This window comes from Echiichthys vipera (assembly GCF_963691815.1).
Source record: "Echiichthys vipera genome assembly, chromosome: 15".
NCBI classification, from domain to species: Eukaryota; Metazoa; Chordata; class Actinopteri; order Perciformes; family Trachinidae; genus Echiichthys; species Echiichthys vipera.
Genome location: NC_139840.1, coordinates 20,668,517 through 20,694,099, shown reverse-complemented (window position 1 = coordinate 20,694,099; position 25,583 = coordinate 20,668,517). Strand labels below are relative to the sequence as shown.

The 25,583-nt window shown below is 40.8% G+C and overlaps 1 protein-coding gene across 1 annotated transcript; it reads right to left on the bottom strand.

The window, feature by feature from the left end:
• Window positions 1-1,732: 1,732 nt before the first annotated feature.
• LOC310958263 (BMP/retinoic acid-inducible neural-specific protein 3-like) lies at window positions 1,733-25,168 on the bottom strand (the record flags this gene model as incomplete). Its single annotated transcript, XM_083929116.1, has 7 exons — window positions 1,733-2,867; window positions 4,010-4,232; window positions 9,066-9,302; window positions 10,586-10,691; window positions 15,571-15,788; window positions 19,744-19,946; window positions 24,918-25,168. 7 exons carry the CDS (start codon window positions 25,166-25,168, stop codon window positions 1,733-1,735), a joined length of 2,373 nt encoding a protein of 790 aa, XP_083785242.1.
• Window positions 25,169-25,583: the final 415 nt, after the last annotated feature.

The following is a 25,583-nucleotide window of genomic DNA, read 5'->3' as shown; positions in this document are numbered from 1 at the left end:
CTGGGACGTGATCCAGATTCAGTATGTTTCTCACACACAACCTTTCCTCTGCAGTCAATTAAAACAGCACAGTACAGGCTGGTAGATTTTGGCATGTTAAATATTACTACAGCAGCTTCCTCCTGTACATAAACCGCTGTCAAGTAAGATGACTTTTGAAAGAAGAGCATCAGAAAAAAATCTAAAAGGCAAAGGGTTGTAAAAAGGGAATTATAAAGTCCAATTCTAACATCTTGAGCTGTCAATACGATGCTCTAGTGATGTCTGATAGCGCAGTTAAAGCCTGGAGACAACGCAGCTGTGTCTTCAAACTGGTCAATAACATTGTAAAATCAATGTAGATACAGAGAATTTTAAGGCAGCCTGTAGAAGATGCTTGTAATGAAATGAATGCCTTGAGCACAGTTTGTATCTACTCCACACCAACTGATTAAACTGTAACTCTGCAACATGATGCATTATATAGTAATCTGAATGACAGTATGGGTGGTGGCAGTAGTATATTCAGCATCTCATCTCACATTCATTTGGAATGATAGCATCAGAGTAAATTGTGTCTGGCTTTAATCTCAGGAGAGACATGTCGGGTGAATCTTGATGAAGCTACGACTTTGCTACAAGCTCTTTAGATGCTGGTCTAATCAAAGCCACACCATGCTGCTAGCCTGCGGCTCTGCTGTTGACAGCCCTTGGGGATTAAAGCTGATTTCCCTCAGAGCCACTCCTCTGAGGGTCCAGCTCACTCTGGTACTGGACATGAGTACTATCCTTGCCTGTGATACCTAGCTTACTGTTGTTTGATGCTGGGCATGTCTCTGCAGAGCCCCAGCTCATCTATCACAGTAACTGTCAATGGCGGACGGGGACGGCGGAGGAACAGAGGCAGGCTGCTCCAACCCTCCCTTCTCTCACTATATACTTAGTAATCTGTGCCGAGGCTATTCCCTCAATGGAGAATGAAGACCTTGTGTTCTGAGGCTCCAGATGGGCAAAAACAACACTGCACACAACCACTACGACTCTCCAGTGAGATGAGTAGGAAGGCTATGTGAGGATATTGTGATGCATGCTGGATTTTTGAGTAAAAATGATTAAAATGCTACGTGATGATAATAAGTTATTTTCTCATTTAGTTTCTCACTATGAGCAGTGGGCTTGTACATGAGCACTATAATCTATGGCACGATTTGGGTTATTTCCCATTAGAGATTTCTGGATTTGTCATTTCTTTTAATCAGTGGTTTGATGGTGATGTCATACATTTCCATAAACTAATCAGAGTTGTGCAATAGTTGAATCAAAACATGATGACACTTGTCAGTTTTTTAACTTATATTGTCATTATGGGATAATGTAAATCAAATGTGATCAAACAGCGCCCACGCCTTTCTGATGAAGCAGATTATCAATTGTTGAACTATGAATAAACTATACCTACTGTCCTATACAGTAGGTATAGTTTATCAATGTTTTGATTCTTTGATTGTTGCTTATAGTCACAAATGTCTCATATTATTGTGAAATATATAAGAATCTAAACCAAGTTTTCAGGGGCTTTAATCCATAAAATTACACTGAAATTATGAAAACATCGAATCTAATTGCACACAGTGTATGCACAACAAAGCCTTGAACAACACGTGACATACACTTGACACAAATGGATCCAGCTGACAAAGGATACAGGCCTGTCTGTGGCAAGGAAATTGTGCAAAACATCAAATAGTAGCCATTAACTACACAGTTTATTTGCCTCGTACTCCGTGTAGTTTGGTTGTCTGGCACTGAAAGCTTGCAGGGCAGTGAGTATCCTGGTCACGTCTGAGCCGGACAGTTTGAGTCTGTGGCGGAGCAGACAGGCGAACAGATCCACGTGCGGCGCCCCTGGAGGCGAGAGGCGGTTAACCCTGTAGCGCAGCTCCACCAGCTGCAGCAGAGCCGAGTCCTGTGATCCCTGAGTGTACGGGTAGTCTATCTGCAGAATCAGGTCCTGGATCGCCTCTGGGTCAAAGTGCATGCTGTATCCGAACAGCTGCATGCTGTTCACCTTCATGTAGCCGATGTTGTTGGACGGCTCTGTTGCCTCCAGAGGCTCATAGTACATCGTCATGTTCTTGCTGCCTCCTGTCACTCCCACAGGGTCCCTGATACGACTCCTCAGGTAGAAATGAACCGTCTCAAAAAAGCTCTTCCATCTGTTTCCTAGAGTTAAAGTCCAATTATAACAGTCCAAGGGGATATCCAGTTTGGTCCGCTCCCAGTCAGGGTACCCGTGCTGACCTATAGGCATGGTCCAGCTCTCTGAATGGCTGCCCCCGAAGGGATTCACAAACAGAGACAGTGCTGGCTCCAGAGTGCTGTTTCTGGTGAGGCAAAACTGGAGGGCGAGTCCAAGGAGCATGTGAACGCGGTTGGATTTCACCCGGTTACTCTTGAGGGTAAGCAGCATTCTTTTCCTCCATGACGGGTCAAACCAAGTGTTAACACGCACCTCATTGCTCACAAACACTGCATGCAGGGCGAGGCGAGGGTCGCGCCGTTGGAGCAGATAACGCAGCTCCAGATCCTGCAGGTCTCGGTCACTCTCCAAGCCCAGGTAGGGGTCCGTAGGATCGGGCACGGTGGGCCGGCAAACTCCCTGGGTCAGTGTGAAACCAAGGTTACAGCTGGAGCATCGCGTCCTGTTCTCTGCGGAACAGGAGGCACAGCGGGTCCCGTCGCCCACAGAGCAGGGAATGAGGCCCTGGCAAGGCGGATGGTTGTAGGGGCAGGAGCAGCTGCGGCTCTCATCACTGTAAACACCAACCTGGTTGTTCTCACTGCAGTATAAAATGGAGAGGGCGTAGCTCAACCAGAAGTGCAGAGGTCTGAGGATGAGATGACAGTTGTGTTAACACTTCAGCACCAGAGGTACAACGCTGCTGTGTTAAATATAACAAAATATCAAATTTATATTTAGCCCTTTGAGTATTTTTTTCCATGTTTTTGTGATTACAGTTCGCAATGAAGGAAATGATTTGCTCAAGAAGATTAATCCTGCCATATGTCTTGTTTTTGATGTGCAAAAACAATGTTAGCCAAACTCAGCTGGTATTCCAGAAGCAAAATCAGATCAGAATGAATATTTTATTCTATTCAGTGCCCCTTCTGTGGTGCAGATGGGTGGTGATGACACACACACACAGAAACAGATGCACATAACTCTCTTCTTTTGCTTCACGTATATACTACTTTAACAGAAGATACAGCACAATGACAATGTTATTACATTACAGTTACAGTGTGAAACATCAAATGAATAAAACTGACTTACCCAGTCACCCTAAACCACTATTGAGTTCCTTTTTACAAGCAGACGGGGTGTGATAAAGACGTGTAATTGGATTGTGGACTGAGGAGGCAGTGCCTGCATTTCACTAGTGAGCTGATGGATTGTGTCATTTAGTTAATTTGCCTGCCAAAAATAGCTATCAACATAGAGTGTTCATGAGAGAAGCATAAATCTGTGTGAAGTTATGACCACAGTGGTCTCTGATTGGCTGCTGAAATAGACTGTCCAGGTGGGAGTGCTGCTGATGGAGCAGCTGTAACAGTAAAAGAAATATATATAGTAATAAATATAAGCAAAGTCGTCATGTATTACTGGCCACAGCAGCTTAAATTCCTGGATGTGCTTCTGTTAAAACAAATGGATTATTATACGAGGAACTTTAAGATGCTCCACTGATTGTGGTGCAGTTTAAACCTGCAGACAGTGAAACGTGTCTGTTTGGCCGAGCATGATCCCGTTTGTCTTTCCCCCGGTGGAACAGATCGGCAGCCTTGCTCCTGTCAGCACTTTTCACCTCACTCCACAACTACTTTTCCTCAAGTGCCTTCTAATAAGTACCGTCCCGCTCTGCTGCTTTCTCCCAGCACCTGCCGCATAAATCATTTTCATAATTATAAGTTTTGGGGAGCACCTTGGGTTAACAGGCTGCAGTATAAATATTCCCCTCTCTTGTCTTACCTCGTCCTCTGCAAGACTATTTTGGGCCGTCTTCGGCACCTCTTGCTGAGGCTGAAGAGCTTGTTAACGGTGCGGCGAGCTTTGGTGAAAAGCTGGTTGCCACTGGTCTCCAGCTGCCTGTAGCGCTGGAGCAGGCTGGCATCCGTCCTCCACATGTGTTCCACAACAGATGTGTTTAGAGCGTAATGGGTTGGCAGTTTCCCAACAAAGCTTTGGAACTCCTCTGGTAGAAAAGAAATAACATGAATAAATAAACTCTGCCTGTGGCTATGAGCCGCAAGGTGACAATATCCCGGGAAAACTGTCTATTCCTCATTATTTGTCCCAGAAAAGCAAACAGCTCAAGTGGAGAAATAACAACTTGCAGAGAATGCATGTTTTGTTATTCTGATTTTCTTTTGGAGGGAGTGATGATCTCATGAGCATGTCTGAGAAGAAACTAATTTTATGGAGAGGGTAAATTCATTAATTCATTCATTCATTTAATGCACGGAAAGCATGAATTAAATCATGTATTACATCATTAACTCATCACTCAGGAATGCACAGGAATCAGTTCTGTTATAAATGTGTGTCCTATGTTGTAATTTTATTGTTGGCATTGTTGCCGAGCTGATTTTTTAATTCTGTGAGATTGTATTGTTGTTGTCTTTTATTATTGTTCCTGTGGTGGTGCTGTTTAATGTTGTGAAATTGTGTTGTTGTAGTTGTTGTATTTGTGGACAACAGATGAAAATTATCCCTGTCAAATAAACTAATAAAATAAATAAAATACTGCAAGAACAATATGTTAATTAACGCAACTACTAAGGGATCTCATTCTTCATGATTTCTGAGTTAAATATGATGTTCTTCTTCACAGGTGAGTCTGCAGGCAGGTCACTGCACATGTTTTCTGTTGAAAGTGTTGCAGTCATGATTAACAAAGCATCACTTTTTTATGACTTCATCATGTTTATGGTCCTTCAAGTAAAGTGGTGACCTTGTCCATCTCTAACACTGCTTATTTAATTATGATGGCATATTAACCATTTGGTGCTTATGAATCATTCATCTTTGTGATACTTTTTACGAGCTTGAATTTAACTCGCTCGGTCCAGAGCGTGACGGGTGTGTGTGTGTGTGTGTGTGTGTGTGCGTGTGTGTGTGTGCGTGCGTGCTTGTGTGTGTGGGTTTGTTCACTAGTGCCAGGTGAACAACAAGAACTGCTCTTCTGAACTGAAACAGTAAAAAAGCATGATGTCTCCCAGAAACGCACCCTGTGCCGTGACAGGTGTGTGGCCAGCAGCCCCCCCCCCTCTCTGCGTGCAGCATTAAATCGAATCAGTGAAGAGTCAGAAATGATAAAAACATGTAACTCTGCTTATAATACAACCATAAATGTGTATGATTTGGAAGGAGAGAGAGAGATAAGGTAGTTTTGAATTAATTAGCTCAGTGATTGATTAGTTTCACTTATAAATGTCTTAGGACAGACCTTTCTTTTCGTGTCTGAAGTTATGTCAAACAGCAATATTAGGCTATCTTGGCTCAACTGTTGAGTGTCTATGGCACAAAATAACATAATCATGATCCCATAGGCCTCCAGGAATTGAGCGAAACTAAACAAGTGAGGGGACTTTGTCTGAGGGGAGGGCCGTAGTCTCATTGAGACTTTTAGAGCGTACTCACACTGTCCGTCCGTACCGCGACCCGGACTTTAGGGTACTTGCCCCCCCTCCCTCTCCCCCCCGCGCCCCAGTCCCGTTTGTACTCACACTGCCAGGGCCGGCCAATGCTTCTTGCCTGTCCATACGCCATCACGCCGTAACACGTCACAGGCATTGATCGCGTGTGTGTAGTTTGTTTACAAATCTTTCCACAGACCTCTGAGTTTTTGTGCGTCTTGTCGACTCTTTCATCCGACCAAATCTGCAGTAAACACTCCACCTCCGCATCACACCAACGTGAACCTTTCACCGCCATTGTTGTTGTTGTTAAATGTCCGCGCATGGTCCGTCCTTCTATTTACATGTCCGAACAGGCGGACATAACGCTACTGCCGTAGGGCTCGTGCTCGTGCTCGCACACGTGCGCACGCTCGTGCTCGTACATGTGCAAACGGCTCCGCTAAAGCCCACCTCTTTCAAGCGGGCCGTGGACGGGTGCACTCACACTGCTTAAAGGTACTAGGCTTTAGCTGAAAAAACGGTTTTGGCCCCGGCCAGAAGGACAGTGTGAGTACGCCCTTAAACCCCTGAACTACATAATGTGTTATATGAAAAAACCAATCCGATATAAGAACTGACAACAAATGTAATGGGTGAAATGCACTGTCCAATATTATAACATGCTTATATTGTTAAAGATGATTGCTTTTTTTGGCCTATCCCTTTAACTGGAGGTTTACCTATGAAGCCGGCATCATTAATAACTGAGAAATCATGATAATTGAGATACCTTAGTAGCTGCATGAATGAACCTATTGTAAGTCATGCATGTACCCTTACCATAAGGTTTTACCCAAACTGGATATATATGGATGTATATAGGATTGGAAGGGATAAGCCTGTGAATTGCTTTGAGGATGGGAAAGGATATATGTTAATCACCACCTGTTGGCAGCATACAGTACTTTACTCCTTCAATGGATACAGGATGAACTTTAAGATGCTGGATAATAATGCAGCATCTTAAAACTACTCTCTAATTGGACATGAGTGACAGTGAAAATAAAATTGCTGTGAAAAGTATGGCAGGTTGTCCCAGTAATAGAATTTCCCCATTGCAGGACTAATAAAGGAATTCTTCTTCTTCTTCTTAACTGAAATCACATGTCCGAAACGTTCCTTGATATTTTCTTAAAGCAGGAGGAAATGTGACAAATCTGCGTTAGACCAGAGTAGAAATTATTTGCACTAGATACACACATGAAAGCATTGCACTCTCTGCAACTCTCTTTATGTGTTCTTTTCAATTTAGAAACAGGCTTTATTTTAAATCCAAACCTGAACCACTCGGTGCTAACACCACAGGGGTCTGTATCAAAGGTATGCCACATCGTACTGTACTACTAAAGAAGTAAAGTCGTTCAGTATAAAGCTTCTAGCAGCAGGTTCTTTCTCCTGATTTTTGCCACAAAACAATCAATTAGAGCAGCTGCAAATTGCTATGTAAATATCGGTCGAAGCTTCTAATCTTCTGGTATGGTGTGTTTAAATGGTAATTATATCACTGTCTCAAAATTATTCAATAATGCATTATTAGGTACTTGGATAGAGGCCAGGCTTTGTGTAACTGGTGATTAATTTATGTATGTAGATACCTTTTTCAAGAGCACAGAGCTGAGGAAAATCACTGTCTACATGAATGAGAACACACTGTGTGCTCTTATACACCAGGGACCACATGCATAAATTATGTGTACGCACAAAAAACATGCCTAGGCATTTTCCCGACCATAAACTGGTATTTGTAAAGGAAGATTATGCGTGAGATTGTGCGTACCTTACGCATACTTCGGACGAGGTGCATACGCGGTTTCAGCTGCAGGTGAAATAATGAGAAGGAGACTGAATATAAGTTAAAAGACAGGAATTTCTTTTCACATTTCACTAATTGTGCTATTATTTTTGCAGGCTACAAAGTGCACATTTATATATTTCATTTTAAATTTATCATGAGTGATGAATTGTATCAGTCTTTTTATTTACATTTGAGCACCATCTCCCTGTTAATGATATGATTAATTTTTATCCAGAATTATGAAGCACTTTGTGAATTTCAGTTTCAACACGAGTGCTTTTAATGAATCATTGATCATCCTTCTGAGGTTTAATAATGATGATTGACATGTTACGCCGATGGTTTGCAGAGGAATAAGAATGAATTTGTATGGTTACCGGAACGGACACCGCCAATAACAACAGGCCTTACTTAATGACGCTGGGACTAAGGCTTGTGCATCCTGCTCCACAGTGATTGAGATTTAACAAAACCAGGTATACGCACGACTTTATTTATCTTGCATGCCAGCTGAATTCTTGCAAGATCACCAGAGAATAGTGGAATCACATGTGACACGAAAATCCACAACACAGAGAAGCGACTGTTCAAAACAACAGTGAAATTAAATAGGTTAGCTTAGACGCTGCAAAAGCATCAGTTATGTATGCATATTTCTGTCTTCTGTCAGCTTTAGTTTTGATCTACAGAGTTTTATGCATGTGGCTCTAGGCCTTTCGAGCAATGTCACACAATCAATACGATTCTAGAGGAACAGTACAACATTATGCATTATTTCATATCCTTAATTTGTTTTCCTTTTTTTAATGTTGGTTTAGCTTTTTATTTGTATAGGATTTGTGCAGAGGTTATCTTTTCCATTATGAGAGCTTTAAATGATTGACAGATCACTGAAATGAATAGTTTGACATTTCTGGAAATAATATTCTTTCTTGCTGAGAGTTAGATTAGAAGATTGATACCACTGTTCTGTCTGCATTTTAAATGGGAAGGTACTGCCAGCAGGTGGTTAGCTAAGCGTAAAGACTGGTGAGAAACAGCCAGCTGGGCGCTGTCCAAATCTAACAGAATCAACCTAGCAGCACCTCTGCTCACTATTAACATGTTGTATCTCGTGTTAGTTAGAGTTATATGGGGGACTATTTTTACACCTTGTTCTTTTGTAAACAAAGAATGTGTGTGTTGGATGTGTTTGATTTTTACAATACAGATATGAGAGTGGTATTCATCTCACGAATCTCCCGGCGAAAGAGCACCAGAAGAATCATCTCATTTGACATGATGACGGACAGGTTCCTTGATTCAGCGTCTAGTAGCTGGCAATGTTTGACAGCCAAGAATGCTTTTAGAACTAAAACAAGACAGGTTTCTGTTTCTGTTAGCACTTAAATCAAAGTTTAAAATCATTATTTTTTATGTGAAAAAGTTCAGCTTTCTGAGACTCTTAAAAGCAGACGTTCCACCTGTGGCTTTTTGGAAACACCTTTCAAGCTGACATTTCCAGGTCCCATTTTGGTGTGTCATTTTAGTGAATAAAAAACCCCTGGCTCACCGGATTCCTCAAACTCCTGGTTGTTTCGCCTCCAGGTGTCTTTGATGTTCAGCAGGTTGCTTTCCAGAGTGTCCAGATCAGAGAAAGGACAGTTGCACTGAGGGAAGCCCACGCTGCACTCACACCAGCAGTCACTGCTCTGGCACACAAACTGACCCTCAGATTTACAGCCGATGTAGTTCAGAGCCGCCTGAATGAAGCAGCTCTGTAAGTAGCCTGGTAGGATGACCTGCAGCCCTGTGGAAGGTAAACATCTGATGACGATGGGCTGAGGTTACATAAAAATTAAATGATGAGAAATTGTAACAAGGATAACATGAGTGATATTCTAGATTTTTCTCATCATCAGAAAAGTCCAAGAAAAAAACAAAACCAACAGTGAATGAACACGACAAGGCTCCAGTTAGCATCAGTAAGGGTCATTTTTATGTATCTTTTTATATTGTATCTTTATATTACTGTTTGATGTGTCAGTGTGTAATGATGCTGTTCCACTGCAATTTCCCAGCTTGGGATCAATAAAGTATTTCTATTCTATTCTAATTTAGGTCGAGGATCGGCCTGTGTCTTCATGGACAGTTCATCAGCTCCTTTGGCTCACTGAAGGTGAATTTTTTTCTTGGTTCGACAGCTTGCCTTTTTTTTGTCGCATAACCCTCGGGATCTTTTGAGAAATTTAAAATAACCCTCTTACCGCGTCCATCCTCGGCAGCGATGGCATGTTGCTGAACAGCCTGTTTCATTTTAAAAATAAATTGCCTACTTTAATTTTTTTTTTTGCCTTATGCCCCTTTTTTTCCTCGTTTTGCATTTTGAAGCTCTACTTACAATCTGGTTATGATCCACTACTGCAAATTGCAAATATTAATCATTTTCCCCTGGTCTTAAGATTTAGTTCAGGAGTGAGCTACATATTATACCTTTAAAAGCCATATATCACTCACACACACTGTAGTTTATTTTTTGACCCAATACCACATACACTCAGATCTGTAAATATTCACTGATGCACTCATTGTGTATTAATCAACGGCTGAAAATCATCTTTAACAAGTTCCCTATTTGCTCCTGTGTGACTGATGTTTACTCAAAACCAGAGTGCCCACCTGTTTTAGTAATTCCTTAAAGATCTTAAGCAGTAAACATTGGATTTGGAGCGGAGTTCCTCAGGTAGGGAAACTGGAGAGAATCGAGACATGAACCAACACTTTGTTGGTTTTGGCTATTTTATGGGATTTGTTGACAATAACAAAAATATAGAATAATGCCAGATGTATCCTCTAAAGCAATAGTTTTCCATTTTTGGGAAGTATTTCTATCCACTTTCCTGCTGACAGATTTATGAGAAAGTCAGTCACATCTGTTTGGTAAATTTAAGGTTACTGATTTCCTCATTATGATCTAAGATAAGATAATCCTTTATTAGTTCCACAGCGGGGACATTTTTTTTTCCAGTGTTACAGCAGCGATAACAAAAGCATCAGTGGAACTGCAGAGTTAAAAAAAAAAGCGGATTTTACCTTGCAGTTGAACCTTGTTTTCTGGACTGTGCACCAGTACGGAGCTGACTGTGTCCAGATTATCATAGTTGCTGCATCCGAGCGGTCCAGTTCTGGTTTCCGTCACCTGCAAGGAAATCAAGAGACTGAGAATCTTTTGTGTTTGTAGGTAGTGAATTATATGTAAAAATGATTTGTGTAGGTAACTTCTAAAACCAACAATTTTGGGCCATGAAAGGGAAGGAATGACTTTTACCTCCACCATGGAGGTCAATGTTTTCGGAATGTAAAAGCTATCGGCATTTTCATGAAACGTGGTGGAAAGGTGGCATGGGTCAAGGAAGAACCCATTAAATGTTGGAGCAGATGCATGAAACATTTTTCACTTTTGTTAACATTGTGAGATAGGGCATGGACTTGGTGGAGGTCTGCACACTATGCTGATTTTTTTATTTTACATTGTTATTATTTTTGAATAATAAACCTATTTTAAAGATCACCTGTTAAACTTGAAATGCAGCTCAAAGTGCTTTACAAAAAAAACGAATCTATAGCTCGGGTATTAAAACAGAAAACACAAAAAGTGGAAAAACAAACAAACAATACGACAACAATAAAATCCCAAAATGATAATATACTGTAGGATCAGACTGGTAACAACACAAGTTAATAATGAAAGAAAAAATAATTTAAGATACAAAATCCATAAAGTATGAAAAATAGCAAATACGACAATTATGTTAAATTAAATTAATTGAAAGCAATAGCATACAAATACGTTTTGAGCTGTATCTATTAGCGATCAACAGAAGATGCTTGTCTGATTTGTGGCAGTCTGTTCCAAAGCGTTGGTGTGTAGCTGCTTCACCCAACTTGTCATTGATTTTAGCTGGCACTGGATGTGCCAAGGGAACATTTGGAACATAGCCGGATAATCAATCAGTGAGGTATGAAGGTGCTAAACTATTTAAAGCCTTAAAAGCAAGTGCACAAATTTAAATCCTCAAAGTTACAGGTAGGTCTTTTTTTTATTTGAGGTAAACCAGTAAAGAGTTATAAATAAAAAAAAATTAAAGGCATAGATTGACCGTTTGGCATCTTCCAAAGAGATGTATGGTCTAACTCTGGAAATGTTTCTTAAATGGTAAAAGACAATATTAATGTTACGTGGTTTAAAATTCAGCTCAGAGTCAAGGATTAACACCATGTTTTTAATTTTTAATTCTGTATAGAGCCAGACTACCAAGTTTGCCTAATATGTCCTTTCTCTGTGTATTTGTACCAGTTATGTCAGTTTTATTTTCTTTTCATTTGAGAAAATCTTACTCCTCCACTGTACGATGCTGGAGAGGCAGTTTATCCCACAAATCAGGTCATCAGTATTATCAGATAAGAGTGTCATCGGCATAACAATGAAATTGTACTATATGATCACAAATATTTTTCCCGACTAAACACTAACGGAGCCAAAATTGATCCCTGTGTAATATCAAAGTAGTAATATCAAGAAGTAATGCTTGTGTGAAACATGGTCACTAAGACAATAACAAAACTTATGCCAGTGAGGTGCTGTAGGTATTAAATTTAAACGCTTAGCTGTATCTGAGAATCCAACCCAATTTCAGGTTGGTTTAGAAGTATCCTGTGACTGAATCAAATGCAGCACTGAGATCAAGAAGTACAAGAGTGAAAACATTCCTCTTATCCGCGCTCACTCTGAGATCATTAATTACTTTGACAGGCACTATCTCAGTACTGTGTCCCCTTCAAAAACCTGATGGAATTTTTCATGGATCTTTGTGTCCTGTAGGAATGCATCTTACTGTTTAAACACGGCCTTGGAAATAAAACAGAAGCTGTTTCAGTAAAGGTTTGACTAGAGCTGTTTTGAAGTCATCTGGAAAAATTTACAATATTTAATACATCACAGATAAAACTATCCAAAAACTTTCTTAATGCTGAAGAAGGGGAGTAAAAGAAGCCATCTATGCAAAAGTAGAGAAAACCATCGCTAAACAGAGGAGGAGGTCTGAGACACCACTTATCTCCAAATTACAATGCGGCCCTTTCATCCCTTCCCAGGAGATTCAACAATTTAACCTCAAAGAGCAACTGTTCACAAAAGGCCTCCTGTGACTCCAACGACTGTCGTTACGACTCAATAGAGCACTAAGAGACTGTTGCTCTAACGACGGTCGTTGGCACTTGGAGCAGAAAGGGTTCCAGTGACATCATCGGCCTTGTGAGAGGTTAAACCTGGATCTCCACACCAGTTAGTTGGACCAGTCCCAGCCTGGTCAGATGCATACATGAACTGATGAAGCCTCTTGGATGAGAGGTGAAACGTCTTCCTAGACAAATAAACAAGTCCAGCTGCTTCTTACTGAAATTGTTTTGAGGATAACGATGACCTGGACAAATGAGAACATTCACAGGCTCAAAGCTGAAGTAGGTAACTTTCTATAAAAAGAAAAGCGTCTCTCATATTTGAGAGACGCTGTCACTATATCCTGACATCAATGTGATATGATGATGATATCTGTAATAAAGTAATCTATCTCTGCTTCCACCTTCTGCTACCTGTCTGCTCCTAATGGCATTTGCTAGATTTCACCGCGACCAACCGACAACCAATCAGAGCCGAGGAGCCTCTGACAAAGTGTCAACGACTGCTTATGAACTCCGATTAAACCTCCAAAATATGCCGTGCTGATCAAATATGAATCAGGATTCTGTTACTGTATTGCCTATTTCACACAGTGTTTTCAGAAACGTATTTTAGTGAACACTTCAGCTGTAAAATGAGAGAGTTTGACCAAGTCGATAAGAAAGCAGTGCCCACCGTCTCATTTTACAGCTTGCATCATCAAAGGCATTTTATGCCTCAAAAGAATTTGGAATGCAATGAGTCACTGAAGTAACACTGAAAGGTCTTCCATTAAAAAGCTATTTTAGACAGAATCATTTCTCCTGATCTGAATCAACTTTCCTCAGACTACAAAACTGATTCACTCTTCTGCTGATTTTTAACAGCAATTCATCTCAACATTAAACTATGAAATTCTGACACACCGCAACACAAAAACACATAACTTACTGTGTATTAGCATAATTTTATGCTCAGGATCTGTCCTATTTCTCACTGAATCCTCAATACCGTATGTGATTTTAATGAATGGACGTGTATCGCAGGTGCTTCTTTACATCCCTCATAAAACGCAGCGTTCATTTCCCTCTCTCGCTCTCTTTATCTCGCTCTGATCTTCAATCTGCCTGAACTCTACACACACCGTGAAGTGGCAAATGAATGGAAGTCAGCCTGGCTGGAAATTAATGGAATGATATTTCTAATCCATCAAGCTGATGCATAACCGTTGGAACACGTTCTCAGTTCAGGGAGGGGGTTAGGGGCACTTGTCTTCATCAGTGGCTACTCACTCCAGCATCTATGTTTGCCCCTCAGGCTGATTAATGCGTCCACTCTAATGGCCACTTCAGATGATAAAATGGATGATTGGTGTTTTATAGCACAGCACGCACCACTGCTGCTCGTTCTGCTTCTTCACTCTCCTCTTTAGAGCTCGATACCGGGGAGGCGGTGGCTTAGAGACCTGGTATCTTGTAAAATTATTAAAAGTCCGTTAATTAGTCCTTAATGGGGGATAAGCCTGGACATGTTTGAACATCTTTAAAATCTTTTTAAAAAATTAAACAAATGAATTTCTTAAAGTCTGATACAAATCAAATCCTCACTTACTTTTGCACACATGAGTTTTATTTTGATAATAAACTGCACGCCAAAGAGAGAAAACCAGGAGGGATGGATTTGCTGCACCCCAGCAGCTACAAAAGGTGAATTTCCTGGTGTGAGGCCAGTTCTGTAAATAAGCATTTGTTCTTAATCCTCCAATTAAATATGTTATGGAAGTAAATACCCTGAGCTGGAATTAAAGGATTTTGTTACTGCATGTTATCTTAAAGTTGAGCAAGTGTCAGGAATTTAAACTTTGCTAAAAAAGCATGTTGTGACTGAATCTCAGTAAGTGGTGGAAAGAAGTTAAGTACTAAACTAAGTACTGAAGTACAATTTTGAAGTATGTGTACTCAAGAGTTTCAATATGATGCTACTGCATGAATCTACTTTTCTTCCCTCTTTCTGAGTGAAATGTTCTTTGTTTGCTCCACATTTATTTTAAAACTATAGTAACTACAGTAGTTCCTTCTCGATTTTACACATAATCCACACTTTTTGTTTTTGAAATATGAATCCTTTATAAAGATGTTAATAACAAGCAGTAAGGACAGTTGTTTGAATGAGCTCCACCTCAATCTATTACCACGTCACTGCATTAACAATAATATAGATCCAAAAGTAACGGCATGCTGAAAAACTGTTTTACAGTCTTCTGTGGTTAAAATTTCAAGTCTATTGTACCTGTGACCACATCCCCAGTGATGTCACAGTGCAGTGATCGAGTGCACACCTGAAGTGACACATTCAGGTGTGCACTTGATACAAAGGTTTGAGAAGTGAATAAGTTAAACCACCAAAGGTCAGCAAAAAAAAACGATTTAAAAAGAACAAGGTGATACATTTTAGAAAATACCTTTTGTTTCAAAAAGCCTTTGGAATGAAAGACTTTTACTTGGTACCGTTACTGTTAAATAACCCAGTATATTTTATATATTATTTATATTCACTCATTCAGGGTCTAGTTTAACTGAGTGATGTGTGTATGAATTTATTTATTGATCCAGACTGAATCATATCCCTCCCCTGACAACTTAAAAAGTCATTCAAACACATTCAGTAACTTCAGCTGATTCCAAAACCAGCAAGTCCATCTCGCTGCGTTATGTTTCGCAGGTCCCATGTGTAAATGCTGGAGGCTAACAAACCCCAAACCAGGGAAACTACACAGCTGCCTTTAGGCAATGACTGGATGCAGCCCCATCTACCAACAGTCTACTGCTGTATTTGAAGGTTTTACTTGACTTCCACGTACCCGTATGGCGGTGGATGCAATCTGTAGGTGGTGCAGCCTGCGCAGCGTGCTCTCTCTGTCGGTGAAGTAGGAAGCAGCCAGCTGGTGGAGGGCCTCCAGGGTCACTGTCCCCGTCGTGTTTGAGTTCCTGTTGCTGCGACGGCTGCCATCGGCCCCTGCAGGCGAAGACTCCTGGCTGAGCTTCCTTTTGTCCACAAATATTGTCAAAGACTCCTCCCCTGGTGACAGTCGGGCAGAGGGAAGGAGAGCTTTATTAGCTCTGACAGAGCGGCACTGATCACCTTTCATTAGTATCTTTTCAGATTGGATAGAAAAGCGCAGTAGTGATTAAGTGCTGTGGTGGAACTGATGGTTTGGATGATTGCAGGAAAAGGCACAGACAAGGTATCTGCATCTATTAAACTCCTCAGGAACAGAGAGCTTATTCAAGATCATAGTTCAACTTCACCTATTTGTTCTAATTATCTTAATTATACCGGCCAAAATCAAAATTAAAAAACAAAACTAATCTCTGGTCTTCTCTCGGAGGCAAGTACATTTCACAATTGGAAAACAATCCAACAATTATAATTATTACATGCATATAAAAAGCAGCCAGGAAAACCAAACTACCTCAACAGACCCATTAAGTCTAATCACACTTTTACCGTTATGTTTGAGGTAAACTGTTGCATGCACCATTTCCCACACATAAACTTTATGCCTATTGCATTTATAAGAATATACGGTGATAATGTGCACACCTTACGCAGCATAAATAGCATTCGAAAGATAGCTGTATGACATGAAACAAGGTGAGAGGTGTCCCTGATTGTGTTATTGATTAATTTTGTTTATATTAAAACCATTATTTCCCTGGTAATGATATTTTCGTGTTATCCTGAATTATGAAGCAGTCTGTTTCAATATGAGCTCTGTAAATGAATCATGGATCATTTTTGTGACATTTAATAATGATGATTGAGATGGTTTAAAGGCTCATGTGATGAATTAGTGGTATGGGCGCTATAAATACCTACAGCTGTGTGTAATGGCTGCCCGTAATGACAGCTGCTGTGGTGCTATCGCAGAACTTCGACACAGTTGGTGAAAGTGCACTACTTCTTTGCAGTTCCCCCCATTGACAGGTGTAATGGGTGGTGGAGAGGGCAAGAAGTATCAATATGCAAACTATCTGTGGTTAACTGAGAATAAGACTTACGTCCAGTTCCACAATGATTGAGATTTAAAGCAGAATCAGGCTTTGTGCAGCTTTATAAATCAGATGAAAAGAATATGCTCATTTTTGTCCTTGTGAGTACACACAGCTTTAGTCGTGAGTGTTATGCATCCGGCCCCAGAACGTTTTTGTGATGAAGCGATGTAATTATATTTTTTTTGGTTAGGATTTTTTCATAAACTGCCTCATCGAGGGAGCTTCCATTGCAATAGTTGATTTTCACATACTTCTCAGTGAAACCTTCACTGTGTTCTCCAGAGCAATTGTACCAATCTGTTACATTCAGCGATGGGTTATTACATTTTCAGATAAAAGCAATAGTATACTGTTTTTATAAAAGGCTGAGTTACTAAGGGAATATAGCCAGGATTGTAGTCATGAGTGTTGAGAACAGTTTGAATTACAGTGTCATCACCACAGTGGCTGCTCTTTAGCAAACCTTTACAACATTAAATCCTCTTAACACTAACAGCAAGTCAAGCTCATTTTTGTTAATACAAGTTTCATTGGCCCTTTTCCCAAACTGGTCCCTCGCCGCACTCACAAAGTGTCACTCAATATAACGCTCGAGCCACATTGAGCCTGCTTGAGCAGTGATGGCTACGTCTCTTAAACTCCTGCGGCTCGCACGGACCACGTTGTTGCTGTGGTGCTGAAGCACAGCCTGCCTTTTCTGTATTGACATTGTCTGTGATAATGACCATAAATAATAAAATATTTAATTCAAAAGACCAATTCACCTCTTTTTTTGCTGCAAACAGCGTGCATGGAAAAAAAAAGGCAAGAATTCAAATCTCTAGATGTTCCACAGCTGAGCCGTGCTGCTCAGGTGGCCGTGTGGCTGCTCTAAACACGCCATAAGAAAAAGCAACAGGTGGACGCGGACCCTGTGGCTGGGGTGTTACGTGAGGTTTACAGGAGTAACTATTGTTCACTGTCAGACATGTTCCAGTCCAATTAGGACCATTAATATTTTGTTATATGTAATCAATCAACCATTTATCCGCTCTACTTAATGTTTGGTGGGTGAATCGCTGGACTTAATAGCGTGCTTTGTGACAAAGTTGATGAAATTTGGACACACGACACATCCAATATTAATAAAATGAGATTTTACTGTAAGGGCCGCTTGGCGTAGTAGCGGGGGCAGGGCTTCAGGGGTCTGTGGAGTCGATCATGTCGCACGCAGAGGGTTATAGATTATTCATAACGGTTAATATCAAAGCAAGAGACTAATATGCCTGTGTACCTCCACTGAATGTATTTCACAGGTGTGTCACGAGTAGTGTGTGTGTGTGTGTTGTTGGGGAGCGGATTTAGTTATTTGGGGGCCCAGGCAAACGTCGTCTGGCTCTATTTTTCACACTTTCCCATTCAAATGTTTTCTTAAAGTGCAAGAGAGGCATTATCAGCCGAGGTGGAGCTTTGAATTATTCTACAATGCTTAATGACAAACAGTTAATCATATTTTAATTGTATTGTTAGTTCAAATCTGAATCTGCAATATGACTGGTAACATGTCTTTGTCAGGTTAATGTAGTAGTACAATGTTTTCATCTAAAGTACAACTACACAGTAAATAAGTAGTAGGCTCTACAGCTGAGTTGCATATCTTTTTCATGCTTTGGGGGCCGTTGTCAGATTTTTGGGGGGTGTAATGAGTAAGAAGAGTAATATATTTCAGTAATTTCAGATCTAAACATCATGATAAATCTATAGGTGTTTGGTAGTTACATACTTTACCTAATGGTTAAGAGTGTTCATGTTTTTTTCCCCGTGAACCAGAATGTGTTTAACCGGTGTTTCTTTCTGCGAGTAGCCGCGGCGTAGTTACGTCATGGAAGGTGTATTGCTCAGCAATAATACGGCCAAGCTCTCAGCCTGAACAAGCATGTTTTGAACGGGCACTACACAAGTTTAGTTCAATCAGTAAAACCTGAGAAGTACCCTATTGATCCAACTCATCCAAGCTTCCCAGTTTGACCACAATAATAAATACATATGTAAGTCATTGCCAGATGGCGTGCCAATATGAAAGGTCCAAAGTGACACATGACTGCTTTCTGATCTACATGTCGGATGTCGGTTTTCAGTGCAATTTAAAACCGTTACAAATGACAGTTACAGAAATGATTCATATTGTTGTTTTCTCATCTGTAAATATAGTTTAGTCACTTAAACTGCACGCAGGGAATAAATCATGGTCATGGTTAAAAGAAAACAATGTCAATAATTGTAAAGAAACAAACAAAAAGACTTGGACAAGGACAGCAGTGTTTGTTTCCTACCAACAAACATTGTTTTGTTTTTAAAAAAAATCCTGACCACCATCCTCTTTGTCTTTTCTGTGATGGTTTTTTGAACACTGGTATGAAATATTTAAACTATAAAGTATTGTTTTGTCTTGGGCTCTGAGATACTGACAGCCAAACCATATGTTGTTTTTAGGCCAGTTACTATATTTGTGGGAATAACATAAAAGCACAACAAAATAAGCTTCAAAGTACATCGTCAATAGCTGTTTTCAAAAATTACCATATGGATCATTCCTTCAAATCTGTATTTTCTTACAGCACACACCAAAACCCAAACTTCTTCTACCAAATTATGATTTTTCATATTGACTTTTCTATAGAAAGAAAGTACATTTGCATTCAAATGATAGTGTACAAAAGTGATGAAGCTCCGTTTCAAACATGCTTTTTATACGGCCAAGAAAAATATTAAATCTGCCTGTCCCTGCCTTCTCCAATTTATTTTTTTGTACACGAAATAAGAGGGATTTGATGTTTTTATGTGAGCCAAAAAACACTGATCCAGAGAAATTATTAAATGCTTTGTTGTTCGGAAAGCAAGAGACGTAAAAATCAGTTCCCCATGTGCTTAAAAAAGAAAATCACATTAGAAGTTGTGTGAATGAGGCTTCCTTTGAAGCTCTGCATACTCCACTGTACCTCCCAGAGTGGAAGAGAGGAGGAGGTGGGTGCCATATTTCTTGATTAGACTCTCTGTAATTGTCTGGAGGGTTGGCCGCCGCCCCAGCTGGCGGATGGTGTGCATGAAGTCGGGGTCGAGGGGCAGAGCCAGGCCGCCGCTGCCGCCAAATCCGTCCCGCTTCTCCACCGCCAGGCTGTTGACCTTCCATCGACCAAACTCCCTGGGGACACACACGTGCATGAAGACATTTGCTCACTTGGTTTAGGGCTTTAAGGGTGAATCAGGCTCCAGGCAGCTGTTTAACAAGCTGTGTAGAAAGAAAAGCCTTATGTGAATGTGGGTTACATTGAACTTCTATACAGTAACGCACACACACATGCACATACATCATTAACACACAATGAATCTGTAATGTGTCCCCTGAGGAGCTCTAATATGCCTCTAATGTATAAAAAACCCTTTTAACCCGCTCGTATGTCTTTTTTACCAAAGGGAGTAGACCTACAAGATTAGCTTTAAATCAATCAGGTTGTGGTTATTTATCCTTGGTTAGATTTTTCCCTGCGCTTTTCCGCCCGAATTACTTCATTTAAAGTGACTGAATGTTATTGAGCACTAATAATGATACAGTATAAAGGCGTATTGTTGATGTATAGGCATAATGTGCTTTTCTTCATCAGTGGGTTCAAACTTAACATTTACCTAGCACTTTAACCTTTACATTTCAAATTATCTGCTCACTTGCTTACTAGTTTTGTTGCATCCTAATTGTAGCCAGGGCTGTTGAGGACACTGAGGTCATGTCCCCGTTATTTTGCCTGAAGATTTGGGGATTTACATTCTGCAGTTAAATTGGATGATAATTGGATTTGATAAACAACATATAACATGTTCATTAGTGAACTTTAGAGGTTCTGATTGCCAGATTTAGTTACTGAGTCAAGCTAGCAGTTTCTCCGTTTCCAATCCTTGTGCTAATGCTAAGCTAACTGGAAGCTTCACATTTACTGTAGAAACACATGAGTGGTATCAATCTTCTCGTCTAACTCTTGCCAAAACAAATGAGCGTATTTCCTAAATGTAATTTGTTTTTAAGAACTGCTCCAGTTAAATAAGACTGGAAGTGTTTATATGTTAAAACTCAAGTTTCTCAGGTTGGTTGGACACATGTCATCTTCAATCTGCTTGTTAAAGATTAATAATAATTTGGACAGCCAATATACTAAAGATCACCATCCACAAACATTTTTTTGTTATATTTATGTTTTCATCTTCTTCTTCAAGACAAATATCAAATCATTATTTCTACTTTTTCAACAAAAAAGACACATTAGATGAGCAACTCGATTAAAATTGCTAGGACCCCGTGGTTGAGAATCTCTGTTATCTGTTGTCTGAACAAACTCTTCCCGGCTTTAAATAACTCCTGCACAGATAAAACAACTTATTGTAATGCATTGCTTCAACTCCCACAGCAACAGAGAGACATAACACCATAATAAAGTCCCACCTCATCAGTTGCCATCGTTTGTTATCTTGTGCCCTTTAGACAGAAGTCTTGCTGAATTCTAGCTATTCACAAAACCGTCTGGGAGATACCGCTGCAACTGTCTCGTGTTCCTCCCTCCCTCCACAGCATCAGTTAATGTCTACCTCTCCCACCGTGCTGCCTGCTGCTCTCTCCTTCTGGGAGGCAATCAAATCACTGCCACAAGAAAAATGATCGGCAGCAAAATAATTGGGGAACTGGGACAGTGTGGAGTGTGTCATTACAGCCAATCATCATAACGAGGGGACGGGCAGAGTGTCTGTATGCGGTGGACTGATGGGTGTTGTGGTTCCAGCCCAGGGTTTAGCCTACAGCTATTTCATCAGCATGCACATACGGCACACCTACTCAGCGATCTAAACATGAATTAATCGGCCTACTGTATGTACCGCAAGCAATCAATAGTGATGAAAACTATTCCTAGGAGAAGAAACACTGTAAAAGGGGCAGTAAGGAGCAAGACGACTGGTTAATCAAATACGGCTGCATGACTGATTGCCACATGATGCTAACAGTAATGTTTCAGTTTTTACTGAGGTCAGAGGGGCAAAACAGCAGTTTAGCCCGCAGGCTATTTAAGAGCATTTAGAGAAATACTGATCATAAATCTGTGGAAACTGTAAAATATACAGTAGCAATGACATATTTAAAAAAAAAATGCCCTCTGTCTTTCAACAATATACTATTTTCATGATATCATCACTACAAGGTAATAATTGCCAAAACAGGCAAATTAATGAATTGACTGTTCTGAAAGTCATCTTGTTATAGCAGTTTAAAAAAAAAAAAACTAGAGTTGGGTCTCATTTTCCTTAATCCCTAATCATTAAAACTGCTTTTGGGTTAGAAATGTGAGCAGGCATCTGACAGGTTGCAGAATCAACTGCTCCAGGGTGATGGACCCTTGAGCGGTGATGCGTCAGCCAGCCAATACTGATGGTGGCCTGCCATTGACAGTCCGAGCTGCCTGCTCCTTTGTCACTTCCAATGATTTTCACGTATTATGGAAGGAGTTTGTGAAAGAAGAAGCCTTAGGTCAGGGGGCTCTTGGGACATTTGTGCAGCAGGTCTATGGAAAGAAAATGGAGCTGTCACTAAGAGATGCATTATTTATTGCACTATTTATTTTTTCAGGAGAAGAAACTTGGTTCTTAAGCACAGACTGTAAGATATGGACTTAGTCTCTGTGACGTGTTTCTGAGGAGCCACAATGCACCTGGAAGTGGCTGGCTCCCAGTGGCTCCGGCCATCACCCTCCTGACAGTGCCTGACTCTGCCTGTTCCGGGCTTATCCAAAAATGGAAGAAGTGGAGCGTGGATGAGCTGGGTTGTTTTTTCTGTACCAGACTATAAACATGTTTTCTTTTAATGTAAATTTTTAACACAGGAGCCTATGGGGGTTGACTGGCTTTTGCGATCACTCTCAAGTGGCCATTTGAGGAATTGCCGTTTATGGCACTTCCACGATGGCTTCATTTTTCAGCCACAGACACTTCTTAAGCCCTTCAGGCATTAAAAAGTCACCTAAATGCAAAATATAATGACAACTACAATAAAAGAAACAACAGACTTCAATCAATATCGTCTTCTAAGGAAGATAAAACAAACTCTCACTATATACACCCCAAGAACTGTAGGTAAAGCAACAAACAATCAACAGACACAAACTTTAGACAAAATCACAAAAACATACACAAGTAATTACCAATATATGTAATTAACACCCATCTTGTTGCATGTGTATAACTTTAAACACTGACGGGGATGAATGGACCAACATATTGGACACCTAACAGATGTGACAAAGCAAAAAAACAGAATTGGAGAGGGATTTTTTTTTTTTTTTGACATTTCTCTAGAACAACTTTTCCAAACTACTTCACACTTGGCAGGTGTATTAGAAGGAATCATAGGACTTACTATGTTTTATTTGGTGCAGTTTGGACATGTGACGTGTTCAGTATCAGTAACTCTGCAGGGGTGAGACTTCAGGGAGTTGAGCATGTTGTTAGCAGTCAACCATAAAGTGTGTATATATAGAGATGTGGCTCAACTTCCTTCCACTGCAAAAAAGTGAAGCAAGCTGTAACTTGTAATTTTTGCAACCAGAGTCTGGGCAGCAGTGATCGGGCAGCAAAGTCACGTCATCAAAGTCCCGTCTGTTTACCATCACAGCTGTCAATCATGACGTTTTGCCCAGTTTTTAAAGCATCAAATACCTAATTAAAACCAAACGTATAAGAAAAATGAACACTTGAACAAACATCTGCGTAATAAAAATCTGGCCTATGTCCCATCCGCTAACCTGGAGGGGGCGGGACCTTTGACCTATACTACAGCCAGCCAACAGGGGGCGATGAGGAGATTTTAGCTTCACTTCTGTCAAGCCGCTCATCTTTATATTAGCCTGACAAAACCATCCTGATCTCTCAAGCTCCACTGTACTTTACTCGCAGGTCAGTCTGGTAACCTGCGGAAGATAAAATTTGGAAAAGGTTGCCCAAGCAACCGAACAAATTAGCGACGGTTTTGAGGCGGCTAGAAGTGTGAGACAACGAAAAAAGTGTGCAAGACGCTCACTAACACTTTTTTCTCTTGGATCCTTCTGTTGGAATATGGACCAGTCACCTGAAAATGGGCCTTTTATCTGTAAATTCACGTTACACAAACAGCAAATATCCTTTACCGACATGTTGTTTACTTTTTGAGCTTTGCCTCGACACTCTGTTAGTACATCATACGCTTTGTTGATTCTAATTGGTTGATTTTGCCTGTCCATCACCGACATAGGTGGTGATAGACAGATGGTTTATCCAAACAGCAACCAGTATTTCCGCCTCTTCCCAAAAGATCTACAACAGAGGGCACCCAGATGGATATTCAGAGCAAATGCGAATTATGCAAATCAATCCATCTGGCGGAGTCAGGTTATTTTTATATACAGATATATATAACTATTTCTGAACATATAATGAATGAACTGATTTAGCTGCTCAAGCTCGTATATGAATGTGGATTGTTGATTGAAAATTGCTATAAGTTACATACTGCAACAATACTTATAGCTCAATGACGCAGCAACAAAAAAAATCATGCCATCCCACATATCCAGGTTCATATATGCTCTTAAGAATGCTTCTGAGGAATATTTAGACAAAGGCAGCAGCAGTAGCGAAGTGCAGTGCAGTGTAGGGACACTGCAGGAAGTCACTGAAAGGATTTGTCCACACAGTCAGTGGATTAACTCCTGCTGTATAGTCAAATGTCAAACCCTGAAGCAAAAGACCAAGAAAGGAACAAATCAATTTTTAGTCCTATTCACATGACTAATCTGTTTTTCGGTCAGAATACTTAAAGGCAGGAGTAGAGGGTGCACTTTGCATCCCCACAGTACTACTTCAGATTTGCTCATCAGCTTGTAACTAATTTGGTGCAGGTGTGATACCTGTGAGGGCAGTCCTGAGAGTGTGCACATTTTTATTCCAACCACTACAGCAGCTGCTTTCACTGATTAGTTCCTCGCTGGTTCAAAGTGCTCATCACTGAAATTTCCCACTCACAACTCAAACCTGAAACTCCTGAAAGAAGTATAGGCTGAAATAAAAACAACCACATACACACACAGCTCTCCATCTGTCTCACCTGTAGATCTTGTATCTGGTGCTGAAACCCTGCTGGTACCTCTCCGCAGCCTCCGTGAACTCCAGGGACTGGTGGAAGGGTCCTTTATCCGACAGCAGCCAGCCAAGCGAGCCGGGGGCGCCGTCGCCTGGCCCGGCTGCGGCTGCTGCTCCACCGATCCCGGAGGTCCAGTAGCAGCAGAGCAAGAGGCTGAAAGCCGCCCCCTCCCATAGCAGAGACAGCCGCTTATGACTGATTCTCTGACAGCTCATGCTTCACCCAGCGACACCTCATTCTCTCCGGACTGGGAAGATGACACACAGTGTTTCAGTTTCACACACATTTTAGAGATAAAAAAAAAGTATTGCGCCGTGCAGATTTGGAAGGTAGAAGGCCATTCCCTTGTTTTTGGAGAGTTAAATAGACTAAGAAGTGCACGATCTAATGTGTTACACTGGAAAGACACTTACCTGATATTGCAATGGGAATCAAACGATGCGCTCTCAAGAATAAGTGAACTCTATCTTGCGAGAGCTGTGAATAAAAACCTCCCCGGGTCAGTGATCCGCCCAAATGCATTAATTGGTGATTAGTACTTTCTTTCAAGCGCTACTCCAACTTGATCCCTGCTCTCGCTCAACTTTACTTGGAGAGACGATCCTCCCGCATCCGAGCATCCACCCGCTC